At 40.8% G+C, this 13,678-nt stretch overlaps 1 protein-coding gene and 1 long non-coding RNA gene across 2 annotated transcripts in view; one reads left to right on the top strand and one right to left on the bottom strand.

Moving 5' to 3' along the window:
* Window positions 1-13,409, bottom strand: part of nxn (nucleoredoxin) — an 83,489-nt gene extending 70,080 nt beyond the window's left edge. Inside the window, exon 1 of the mRNA XM_083548933.1 lies at window positions 12,823-13,409. Within this exon, the coding sequence (XP_083405059.1) occupies window positions 12,823-13,131 (309 nt within the window). The 5' untranslated portion in view covers window positions 13,132-13,409. The remainder of the gene's footprint in view (window positions 1-12,822) is intronic.
* The window catches only part of LOC310730166, a 102,825-nt gene that overhangs the window by 82,041 nt on the left and 7,106 nt on the right, over window positions 1-13,678 (top strand). The window lies entirely within an intron of this gene.

Genomic DNA, 13,678 nt, shown 5'->3' with positions numbered 1-13,678 from the left:
ACAAGTCGGGTCCTGTTGAAAACATCAACCCTTACATTTGTATGTATTACAATGATTTACGTCTTTATTTATTTATATTTATTAAAACCAGTGTTAACATACATATTTTATACTAGATATTATATTATTAATTCAAAATAATCAGCGCTTTTGGAATTTTATAAATAAATATTTATAATTAATTAAATGTCAGTAAGTGGAAATCAATAGTTATATTTCATATTTTATATTATTGGGCCAAATGAAGTAAAGACTTTTTTTTTTTTTGTAAAACAATTTGTAAAAATGCATTTGCAACGTCAACTAAAAATGTTTGTTCAGAGCATCGCAGGACAATTGGACTCATAAACGTGACGCTTTATGGTTTTGTCTTCGTTCCACTCAGTCAGTTTGAGATACAATTAACCTCATAAATCACGTCTGTGATTGAATGCACTTGTGTTGTAAGGCTGTAGAAAAGTAAAGCTGGAGTAAGAGAGAAGTCACTCCCATGTGAGTGCAGTCATATCTAAAATAACTAAATACTGCAAATGTGAGCAAAGCTGTGAGACTGTACAAATACTGTGGGAGGAAAATAGAACAATAGAATCTTGTGGTCATCAGTATAACAGCGCTGACTACGGAGAACACACTTGGTGTTTAGACATTTCTTACAAGCGTGGCAGTGAACTGTTGTTATGAGCTCGACTCGCATGACCTTCCATTAACGCATTCTGTAAATTCCAGGTTCCTTCTCGACAATTCGGTCATAAGACAATAATTGTACATATACCGAGCACCAAGTTATGGAGCACTGACCTTGTTTCCATCCCCTGGGCTTTCACTCAACAAATACAAGCTACAAACCCAATGCTAAGAAAGTAGGGAATTATCCAGACCCCAGTGTCAGCAGGAGTTCTGGCCTGGTGTGAAGCTTGGATACAGCGATCCGGTGTTAAATAAAAAGAGGAAACATGTCCTGAGAAGCTCGCCTTGCTTTACAGGGTTCAAGAAGTTTTTCTAAGTATGCTCCCAGGGCAGTGGTTCTGGATCAAACAGTGCGCCCAAATCCAAGAGGATCATATGATATATTTGAAACACAAAAATTTTAAAAGGAGCCAATAATTTAGCTGCTGGGGGAAACAAAAAGACTTTTTGTATTTTTGTGGTGCAAGAGCACGGTCAACCACAATGTGAAAAACACTTAAGTAAATTATGTCGATCCACATGTAAGCGAGCAGAAAAATCACAGATGATCAACGTCAGAAGAAATTTTCAGGCTTTCACTGCTATCAATAAAGTCCCAATCTCAGAAAACCTCAGGGATTAAACGCATCTTTGCCTAAAGCGCTGATGTAAATGTTCATTTTAAGGCTGATAGAAGTAAATTTTCTTCTTTGATTTGCTAAAGAACACTGTTGCATGTGCTGCAGGGCGATAGTGCGGTGACATCTGTAGTCTCAATCTGTAAACATCAGGACATCTGCTACCTAATCTGTGCAACTGGCAATTTATGGAGAAAGTGTAACAGCTGGGGACCTTATTGTTTTGCCTGTGAGAACAATGGGGAGAGAGATGTATTACATGCTACCATAAAAAGTACTGCAGGCGTGCGAGCGCAAGGAGTATTGCGGGCATGCAAAAGGTATTACATGCGAGAGGGCGAGGGGTATTACATGCGAGTGATGGGTATTGCAAGCGTGCAAGAGCGAGGGGTACTGCAGGCTTAATAACTAGGGGTACTGCATACATGCGAAAGAGAGCCGTGCGAGAGCAATGAGGTATTGCACGGGTGCCAAAGCGAGGGGTACTGCAGGCATGCAAAAGCGATTATTTAGATATTACATGTGAAAGCGAGGCGTATGAGAGTGATGGGTTATGCAGGCGTGTGAGAGCGGGGGGGTGCTGCATGCGTGTGAGAACAAGGGTTATTAAATGCATGCGAGAGCGATGCGCATTAGAGCGAGGGGTACTGCAGGCGTGCGAGAGCGGGGGGTACTGCAGGCGTGCGAGAGCGGGGGGTACTGCAGGCGTGCGAGAGCGGGGGGTACTGCAGGCGTGCGAGAGCGGGGGGTACTGCAGGCGTGTGAGAGCGGGGGGTACTGCAGGCGTGTGAGAACGAGTGGAATTGTGTGAGTGATGAGTCTAACAAGCAATAAAGGGACATTCTGTGTGAGAATTTGTATTGTGTACAATAGAGAGCTATTACTTTTGATAGGACGTATTGTGTTTGAAAGGGGTATTGTGTACGAGAGCGAGGGGTATAGTGTATGAGAGTGGTATTGCAAGCATTTGAGGATATTGTGAGGGGGTATTGTATGTGATAGAGAGGCATTTCATGTGAGGGGGGTATTGTGTGCGAGAGCAAAGGGGTATTGCATGAAAGAGTGACAGGGTATTGCAAACACTAAAGGACGGGGTATTGTGTGCGAGAGAGGGGCCTTACGTGTGAGAGTGGTCATATATGTGCAAAAAAGTTGTCTTGCTTATACGAGAGAGGTTTTTGATCCTCCTTATATTGTAGTAGTCCAACACATTTGAGTTGTTACACAAAGATATTCAAGAATCTTCATGTCACCACTTAACACATCAGCTATAAACAGTTGCTTTCTCACCAGCTTCTCTACTTTCAAAAGTTCTAGAAAATTTTTCACAATAATTTTAGATACACTTTATTTATATAACACCCTTACATAAGATCTACACACTGAATCAACTGTTTTAAGAATTCCCTACACCGGTCCATATCAGATTTCTTTCTCTCCATGCTCTCAGTCCCATTCCCTGATCTTCTAAACAGAGCTGGTTGGTATGTGGTATCTCCAGCAGCGAGCCTAAAGACTCTGCAAATATCTCAACAAATCTCAACTTTGCCCGTAGCCAGATTCTGCATGACTGTGAAACGGGACAAGCAAATATTTCAGGTCATAACCCGTCCGAGCAGAGTGGAGTTGTGTTTGTGCAGCGGTTTAGCACGGAGGAGCCAGCAGATTGTGACACACTGACCCCGACTTAACTCCTCTCTGCGTGTCTGTACGGCCACATTTCTGCAAAGTGTCTACAATGCGGCTTGTCAACTCGGAAAAACACTGAAGAAAAGTATGTATCTGTCCTGTGGAAGAAAAGTTCCAAAATGCTGAAATGTTATTTAATGCACAACACTACTGCAGAATGACGTTGATACAATATACACATACACGCAAACACACACACGCACACACACACACAAAGGGATTAAAGAAGAGCAAATCAAGTAAACTATGTATAGGGCAAAAAAAAAATTCCATCTTCCTAAGATTACAATTGCATTAAAAAAAACAAAACAGAAAATTAATCTCAAAACATTTTAAGAATAAAGTCGACATTACGAGAAAGTTCAAATATTCAGAGAATAAAGCCGATATTACGAGAATAAAGTCGAAATTACGGAAATAAAGTCGAAATATTTGGAGAATAAAGTCAATATTATGAGAATAAAGTTGAAATTATTAGAAAAGTAGAAATATTTTGAGAATCAAGTTGACATTATACTCAAAATATTTCAACTTTGTTCTCGTAATTTCGACTTTATTCGTAATATCGAATTTATTCATTCATTTATTATGAGAATAAGTTGCGAGAAACGTTTTGTCATTTTGTATAAAAAGTAGAAGTATAAAATGTAAAATGTAAAATGTGAATGATTTGGTTAAACCCTACTTTAGGTTGGGATTTAGCAATAAGGAAACACAGAGTTATAATTAGTAAACGCACACTGCAGCGGTTATGTAGGAAACTTCATTCATTCATTCCGAAAAAAAATCTGACCGATATTGAGGTAATTGCCTTTTTTGTGCAGTCTGAAAAGGCGACCACTAAAACGACTCAAAGGTTATCGATGGTTACATCTGCGTGCTTTGAAAATAAATGTTGCTTTTAAAAGAGAATATGAGGATGACGATCAAAGAACTCGAAGTTATAGGAGTTGAACACCAGTGTGCGACTTTACTCTCGTATTGCTACGACTTTAATCTTGTAATGGCAGGTTTTTTAATTTTTATTTTTTTTACATAGCAATAAAACTCTGTCATACTAAAATAAACTAACAAAAAAGAAAAATTGCACATTAAAAATGTTAAATGTTAGTTTTAGATTATTTTGATTGATTGTAAATATAAATGATTTTTTTTATAATTATGATCATTATTAATATTAAATTTGAACAAATTTTATATGATTTCTCACAAACGTGTCAATGGAAACCTTTCTAATAAAAAAACAAAAACAAAAAAAAAACAAGAACAAAAAATAACAAAGACTGAATTCTGGATGGAGAGTTTAGTCTACTTCCCTTTTTTTATATATATTTTAAAATCTCAAAATCATTTTAAATATCAATACAATTAAAACATTTATTTAAGAAAAGCCTTTTTAATTTTTTTAATAAGTTTAACATTCAGACTCCTCTCCATGATACTGAAGTTTCCAGGCGAGATGCAGACGAAATGCACTCATTGCAACCCTGTGGCATGGAAAAAAACCCACAAGTCTGCCCTCGAGTACTATAAAACTCATTTTCCACTCCATCAACATGAATAGCTTTCATTGATATGGCAGACTTATGAACCCGACATCCACTGCACAAAAATACAAAATCATACTCCCAAACTCAACGTGAAGGAATTAATCTGACGATGCATCTAATCGCTCTTCTAATCCCGCTCCTTCACCCGGCGCTTACGTTTCCGTGCATCGGACCTCTGAGAAGGCTCTTGTAAACAAGTGGTATTAAGAAAATAGAAACCGAAAAAAGCAACATCTAATTGAGAGCGGAACAGATGCAACATGGTGGAGTGTGTGGCGGATTTAGGGTTGGAAACCATTATGGACTTAATAAGCAGGAAATAGAAGAGCTGCAGCAGGAAGCAATCAGAGGAACAAGGATCTAAAAGGTTAATGGGTTCACACACACACACACACACACACACACACACACACACACACACACACACACACACACACACACACACACACACACACACACACACACACACAGTGGTGCAGCTGGACAAAGCTGATTTCATACAGCTTCCACTCAAATAAGTTGATTCTCAATGAATCACTGAAGCACAAACATGAAACCGAACTCCAGAAAAATCCAGAAAAAAAAAAAAAAAAACATTTAATGTATTCCATTTCCTTTCGTTTTTTTCTCCTGATCCGTGATTGAAACTATCTGACTGCAGTGTCTAATAAAGAAATTCTTCAGTAATTCTCAGGGCAGACGGCAGTCTCGGAAGGCCTAGACAGATACGTTTTCATCAGTCCCTCGTCACATCGTTTCCGTAGATACTTGAATGAAAGCGGAGCAGGCACGATCCGCCCGAAGTCACAGCCTGACAACCATTGTTTAACTTCCCCAGCACCGCCAGCAGACTGGTCACTGTTCATCCTCTAGGAGCTTTAAATAATAAACTCGCACCATAGGGAAAGACCATTCCTTGCATCCTTCTAGAAGATCAGACCCCTGCTGTCTTGGCTCGAAGTTAAGATTGTATTCAGACAGGACATCATGGGATCCAAATCAATCCGAATGCAGTGCAGCTATGAACAGTTAGGCAGTTTTATTTGCGGAATCTCGATTCGGGACGTGTCTGCTCACCCTGCTTACACAACTTCTAACCTATATAGCTTCAAAATTGGCACCAAATTATACACAACCTTGCCAGTCAGCCATAAAATAAAAAAAATCTCAAACCCTATTAAAGTTACTAAATCCTTGCAGTCATTACAGTCAATGAAATGTGAGCGTTGCCTTGTAATTACTCGACTAATTCATCAGCACCTTTTTTCAGCTGAAACACTGCTTTTGTTCAACTTTTGTTCAAACTGCTTTTCAAAGATCTTTGTTTGGAATTGGGCTCGTAATAGCTTCCTGAATTTCTCACTGAATCTCAAAGTTGGGACAATGAGCAAACTGTAAACATAAACAGAGTGCAATGTTTTGCAAAAAAAAACCCATAATATTTTAAACTGAAGATATATACCATATCATGGAAAGAAAAAACACAAGGTCATTTTGGGACAAAAAAAGTGGGGACAGGGTCAAGGTTACCACTGTGTAGCATCCCGTCTACTGTCCGTATACAACTCGGAACTGGGGGGACCAATTGCTGAAGTTTTGGAAGAGGAATGTTTTACCATATGTATCTGATACAGGATTCCAGCTGCTCAACAGTTCTGAGTTTCCTTTGTTGTATTTTTCGTTTCATGATATATCAAAAGTTTTCAGACCAGATTTTTTTTTGTCCTTATCCAGAGCAACTTAAAACTGAGCAGTTGAGAGTCAAGGGCCTTGCTCAAAAGCTTAGCAGTGGCAGCTTTGTGGTGCTGGGATTTCAATTATTAATTTTGTTTTATTATTATTATTATTACTTTTACTATTTGAAACCTCCCCTATTTTTCGTTTTTCTGTTTATTGGTTCTATTTTGCTCTTTACATTTTCTTTCGCCATTTCTGCTTTAAACTTTCTTTCCCACATTCTTTTTTTTCCTCAAGGCATATAAAATAAAACCAAGACTGCGTATGAAAAAACGATCTTAATCTGGACTAGACTCCCTTTCACAAATCCATGAAGATGGCTTCAAACTAAAACTGCGATCAAAGCTTCATTAAAAGCAATTTGCTACGAACAGTTTTGTGTTTAATTCTCCATCAATTAACAGTCGAGAAATAAAATACCACTAAAAATAAACTCCCAGGTTACGTAATTGCACATTTTGACCTTACAGTCCACGGTTACAAAAGAAAATCATTTCTGTACTGTGGACGGGTTCAGTTTTTCTTCTTAGGATTTCTTCCCTTATGTCGTCTTGGGGGAGTTTTTTCTTGCCGCTGTCGCCTCTGAAAGGCTCATTAGGGATAAACTGAGAGGAGGTGGGTTTATAGAGAAAATTCAACATTTTTATCCTGAATCTATGTGTATATGGATCTATGAGTCACATGATTTTCGAATGACCAAAGGCCAAAGAAGAAATGTGCGCTATTAAATAAAAACGTATTAGTGCAGACATACAATGTCCATTTACTGAAAATCTCATATTTCTCTGCATATACTGTGCCCTGCACACACCTTGCTCTTATTTAATTTTCTATCTATCTATCTATCTATCTATCTATCTATCTATCTATCTATCTATCTATCTATCTATCTATCTATCTATCTATCTATCTATCTATCTATCTATCTATCTATCTATCTATCTATCTATCTATCTATCTATCTATCTATCTATCTATCCTCTTCTTCTTCTTCTTTTGGCTGCTTCCATTAGGGGTCGCCACAGCGGATCATCCGTCTCCATACCACCCTGTCCTCTACATCTGCCTCTTTCACACCAACTACCTGCATGTCTTCCCTCACCACATCCATGAACCTCCTCCTTGGCCTTCCTCTTTTCCTCCTACCTGGTGGCTCCATCCTCAGCATTCTTCTACCAATATAATTCATGTCCCTTCTCTGCACATGTCCAAACCATCTCAATCTCGCCTCCCTCACCTTGTCACCAAAACATCCTACATGTGCTGTCCCTCTAATAAACTCATTTCTAATCTTGTCCATCCTCGTCACTCCCAACGAAAACCTTAACATCTTCAGCTCTGCTACCTCCAGCTCCACCTCCTGTCTTTTACTCAATGCCACTGTCTCTAATCCATACAACATCGCAGGTCTCACCACAGTCCTATAAACTTTCCCTTTCATTCTTGCAGATACTCTTCTATCACAAATCACTCCTGTCACTCTTCTCCACCCACTCCACCCTGCCTGCACTCTTTTCTTTACTTCTCTAACACACTTTCCATTACTTTGCACTGTTGACCCCAGGTTTCCTGAACTCCTCCACCTTCTCCACCTCTTCTCCCTGCAACCGCATCACTCCACTGCCCTCCCTCTCATTCACACACATGTACTCTGTCTTACTCCTACTGACTTTCATTCCCCTTCTCTCCAGCGCATATCTCCACCTCTCCAGGCTCTTCTCAACCTGCTCTCTACTCTCACCACAAATCACAATATCATCTGCAAACATCATAGTCCAGGGAGACTCCTGTCTGACCTCGTCCGTCAACCTGTCCATCACCACTGCAAACAGGAAAGGGCTCAGGGCCGATCCTTGATGCAGTCCAACCTTCACCCTGAACCAGTCTGTCGTACCTACTGCACACTTTACTGCCGTCACACTGTCCACATACATGTCCTGCACCACCCTCACATACTTCTCTGACACACCTGACTTCCTCATACAATACCACAACTCCTCTCTCGGCACTCTGTCGTACGCCTTCTCTAAATCCACAAATACACAATGCAGCTCCTTCTGTCCTTCTCTATACTTCTCCATCAACATCCTCAAAGCAAATAAGGCATCTGTGGTGCTCTTCCTCGGCATGAAACCATACTGTTGCTCACAGATGGTCACCTCTTCTCTCAGCCTGGCTTCCACTACTCTTTCCCATAACTTCATGGTGTGACTGATCAACTTAATTCCCCTGTAGTTACTGCAGGTCTGCACATCTCCCTTATGCTTAAAGATCGGTACCAGCACACTCCTTCTCCATTCCTCAGGCATCTTCTCCCCTTCCAGAATCCTGTTAAACAATCTGGTTAAAAACTCCACTGCCATCTCTCCTAAACATCTCCACGCTTCTACCGGTATGTCATCTGGTCCAACCGACTTTCCATTCTTCATCCTTTTAATCGCTGCTCTCACTTCCTCCTTACTAATCCTATCTACATCCTGCTTCACCAACTCCACATCCTCCAACCTTCTCTCTCTCTCTGATTTTCCTCATTCATCAGCTGCTCAAAATACTCCCTCCATCTTCTCAACACACTCTCCTCACTAGTCAACACATTTCCCTCTCCATCCTTTATTGCTCTAACTTGCAGTACATCTATCTATCTATCTATCTATCTCTCCATCTATCTCTCCATCTATCTCTCCATCTATCTCTCCATCTATCTCTCCATCTATCTATCTAATTTCAGTTTGCCTCTGCCTACTTATCTGCCTGATATGCACTTGTTCTTGCACTATAGATGTAACCAAACATGACATATATTAGGTAGAATAAATAGGTAATATGTTGAAAACAAATACAAGTATAGACACAAGCAGGAGGCACAAAATTCCTGTAGTATAAATTTTTATCGGCATAAAATTAGAACCATCTTTATAGTTCCAGTATAAGCCTGTGACACTGAACACCGTTATAAGTGCTATACAAATAAAATAATAATTGATTTGGTGATAAAATAACCAGGAGGGTGATCAACAAAATGTTTCCCATTTCCTTCTCTAGTCAGAGGAATCACCATCTAGGACACCCCACAGAGAGCAAACTCGCTGCCACGAGGCAAACTCGCCAGCGCTGCTAAGTGAGCGCGTGTTGTCGCGTGTAAGAAGGCCCCGATCGCTTCCAAGCCCCAGACACTGGAATCAAAGTGGCCAACGCGGCACTGCTCGGGATTCTGGGATGAGTTCATGTCAGCTGTTTCCACCCTGATGACAGCCACCTCTTAACCCTCTCAAAAGCTCCCAGCAGCTGTCTGTGTGCGCATAGAACAGAGCCGAGGGCAGAGACGGGCACAGTGCCTGCAGTGCCCCCCACCACCACCACCACCACCACCTCTCTCTCTCTCTCTCTCTCTCTCTCTCTCTCTCTCTCTCTCTCTCTCTCTCTCTCTCTCTCTCTCTCTCTCTCTTTTTCTCTCTCTCTCTCCACAGCCAAACTGCCATTTGCTGTGCACTGCTGGCAGATCCAGGCTGCGAGGGGATTCGAGGCCATGGTTGATTTACGATCTGTTCTCCTTGCAGCATCTCCTTGTAAGGCAATGCCAGCTTCCCCCAGTACTCTTCAGGCGCCTGCTGCCTTTCATATACTTTTTTTTTTGGGGGGGGGGGGGGGGGACCTGACAGTGACGCTGGGCAGAAAGAAAAAAAAAGTTCACAGTCATCCCTGAACCCTTTATTCATACGGTGCCATACTGCAAGCGACGAAAGGAGGTTTAAAAATAAATAAATAAATTTTAAAAACTAGCATGCGGGGAAATAAATGTACATTCCAGAAATGCAGACGCATTTAAGTGATTAGTGACTGTGGTGAAAAATTAATCTGCTTTCTGTTTAATCAGGATACGGAACGTCTGGTGGTGTGAAGCTCAGAACAGCTGAAACTAGGAAGAAAGAGATTAGAAAGAAAGACAAAAGTGGACTGAAAGAGGTGATTCGGAGGAGTGAAATCTTTATTGCTTCTGCCAGGGACGAGCGTGCATGCACGACAGAGAGTAAGAGAGATTTAATATTAAAATAAATAAACACAAAAAAAAAAAAGGGAAAGTTGTGGGCAGTAGGCAATCCCCACAATCAATCAGGATCCTTACAGCTTTTTCAGCAAAGCAGCACACTTTATCTCATTAATTACACCCTTCTGCCCTAAAACACACAGACACACTTACCCAGCCTGACTTGAGGCTGTAGCATTGAGCAAATAAGAACATGAGAACCATCAATCACGGTGCCATAAAGCTCTCAGAAGCTCTGCTGGGCTTTCATACTGTAACACAAACCTACAGCTGCCACTGAGCCCATGTCCACATAAATCAGCTCTGCTTTCAATGGAACTGTAATATAATCAAAAGACGGCAAAATAGAAATACCTACTGGCCTATTTTACACTTACGTCAGCATTAAACATGCTTTATTTACATTTCGAAGCAGGAAATTTCCACATTTCAAATAAGTTGTTGTAATGTTTTGCACTAGGATTCTAATCTCGTTCACATAAAACTTTTATTTATCATTACTGCAACACCTCAACATCTACATATTAATAACACCCCTATATAATAAACCATATTCCAGCATGCTATCGCAATGAGAGGAAAAAAAAACTCTTCCTGTCTTCCATATGAGCAGTAGAAAGTGCAATTATTACGCAGGCCAAGAAAGAACTGCACGTAAATCCCGCATTTGGAAGATGTTTTGTCGTCATGGTGTAAATCTGTTGGGTTTTTTTTTCCCCTCTTTCGCATACTAGATGATGTCTCGAGAGAAAGGCAGTGGGGTTTCGATTCCCAAACAGCCCTTATTATGATCGATTAACTGCCAGGCAGGAACGCAGGACTAATCCAGCCTGCATTGTGTAAAAAAACCGGAGCGTTTACAACATACACACTTACTGCACGTTCTACTGAACCCTCTAAGCCTTTATTGGCCCTTTCACACGTTCACACAGAAAGACCACTAGGGTGTATTAAGCGCACTGAGAAGACAACATGTGAACGCATGCAGGAGGAGGCAATGGACTAAAACTGATTCCAGCAGAGGTGTGAATCACAACACAATCCAGATGCATGTCCTAACACAGGGGATAGAAATCATAACAAAACCTGCAGGACGCAAGCGCTAATGTGTGTGTGTGTGTGTGTGTGTGTGTGTGTGATTGGGAAATAGCTTGGGGGAGTGGATACCATGAAAGATATGAAAAGACTTATAATGCAATGTTACAGTGCTACGTAAGCTTTCGGAACGAATAAAAATGCAGAACAGGTGAGAAATCGGGGGACAAAAAAAGACGAGTGTGTAGAAATAACGTTATGGATTGTAACCTGATCGCATGATGACATGGGATTGTATATACTTTATACACAAACACACACTGATAGTGACACTGGTGCATTATTACTTTTAGATTTTTTTTACTTTACTGATTTATTTCTATTACTATTGTTATTATTAGCCATAAATATATTCACATTACATGCTGTACATATATTTGGATATTTGTTTACACTTGTCAATTTGCATAATTGCTACTAACAATGACATTAAAGTGGTATCTATCTATCTATCTATCTATCTATCTATCTATCTATCTATATCTATCTATCTATTATAAAAGTAATAATAATAAAAAACACTACGTGGAATTGCGACACAACGAATACAAAAAAAAAAGACATTTGATGATATTTAAGGAATAAATGCACTGCAATTACAGCCTGTTCTTTCCAAATGCTTTCTGGATGGGTATATAGTTTTTCCTCAAAACGATATCAGATCCCACGATTCAATCCTGAAGGAATAAAACTGTAACTGTGGAGATGCTTTAGAAAAATCCGTCTGCTCAAACCTTCAAAATCCAATGTTCTCCAAATCAAAACCCTACTGTACTCATGTAATTCTGAGGTCTGACATCGCTACGCTTATCACCATAACATCATCCCGACACACACACACACACACACACACACACACACACACACACACACACACACACACACTGTGTACTCAGTGTATCTGTAATGGAAGGTATTTATTGGCTCTCACTCAGAGATTAAGGGTGGAAAATGAAGATTCGTTCTTATTTTTCTAGGTTTCCTCCAACTTCCCTGAATCTGGATCATTCTTGATAATTTAATTACGTTTAGGTTACAAATAAATAAATAAACAAACAACAGTGGAGGAATTGTTTTGTGTTTCCATTTGGCAAAAAAATAAACTTTCTGATGAAGGATGAAAGGTTACATTATTGTTTGGAGGATTAATATGAAATTGAGATTGTTTGTTGTTGCAGATTTATCATTATAAATAAAACATTGTGGGTGTGTATATAATATTTATTGATATATAGGGGATGGGTGATAATATAACCCCCATGCAGGTCATCCCATCAGTATTTATCCCTTTCTCCGGCTGCACAATTCATCCCTCCAGATGTGTTGCATTAGCTATAATGTGAGGTTAATCCAGATGTTTGAGCAGGGATTAACTCTGAGCTCGTGCTCCTCTCATACTGACCTTCTTGTGTCTGTCTTTAAAAGGCAACGCCGGCCACCGCATCTCCTGCAGGAAGTCCTGCCAGTGTTTCTGGTCCTGGTCGGACGAGATGAAGACAATTTCCAGTTTGTCCTTGTGCTCGGAGAAGGTTTTGAAGTGGCAGTAGAAGTCCGCCAGGCTGCTGTTGAACTGGCGGCACGGCGCGTTCGCGCTGCAGCCGAAGTAGAGGCCGAGGAGCGCGAGCCCGCCGCCCAGCGCGTGCACGTCCACCTCGGCTTTCTCTCCGGTGACGAGCCGCTCGCCGAGCAGACTTACCAGGAACTCCGACATCGTCGCTCTGCACTTATTTTCTCTCTCCCCCGCTCTCTCTGTCTCTTTAATTCCGTCCTGCGACCCACACTGACTTCGTAACGGAATCCACGCCGCTGTGCAGCCCCCTTTATTCGACCGGGTTTTTCTTTTCGAGAAAGCGTTACAGAAGCCAGGCTTCACCGCCGCTTCTCACACTGAGCGCTGCTCAGGAATGCGCGCTGCTTATAGCCTCGTCTCCTGCTTATACCGCCCTCTAAACATTACACGCTACACTGCTGACACCTGGCGACATATGCTGGTACTGCAGTTTCCTCACAATTCCAACTCTTCTCCAGGTTATATTGCGTTCTAACACTACGCGACAAACTGCGGACACCTACCGGCGCATGCTGGTACTGCAGCTTCCCCACAGCACTTTCTCACGTCAAATGCATTCATAGAAGGGGACAAAATTAAACATTAGATAAACACAAACACTGTCAATATTTAATAAACAAAAAGATAGACCACATTCTTTTCTTCTTCATCTTTTGGCTGCTCCTATTTAGGAGTCACCAAAGCGGAT

The sequence above is a fragment of the Silurus aristotelis genome (genome assembly GCF_946808225.1).
Source record: "Silurus aristotelis genome assembly, chromosome: 8".
Lineage (NCBI taxonomy): Eukaryota > Metazoa > Chordata > Actinopteri > Siluriformes > Siluridae > Silurus > Silurus aristotelis.
The sequence above is the reverse complement of the archived record's forward strand: the minus strand, read 5'-3'. Positions and strand labels throughout refer to the sequence as shown.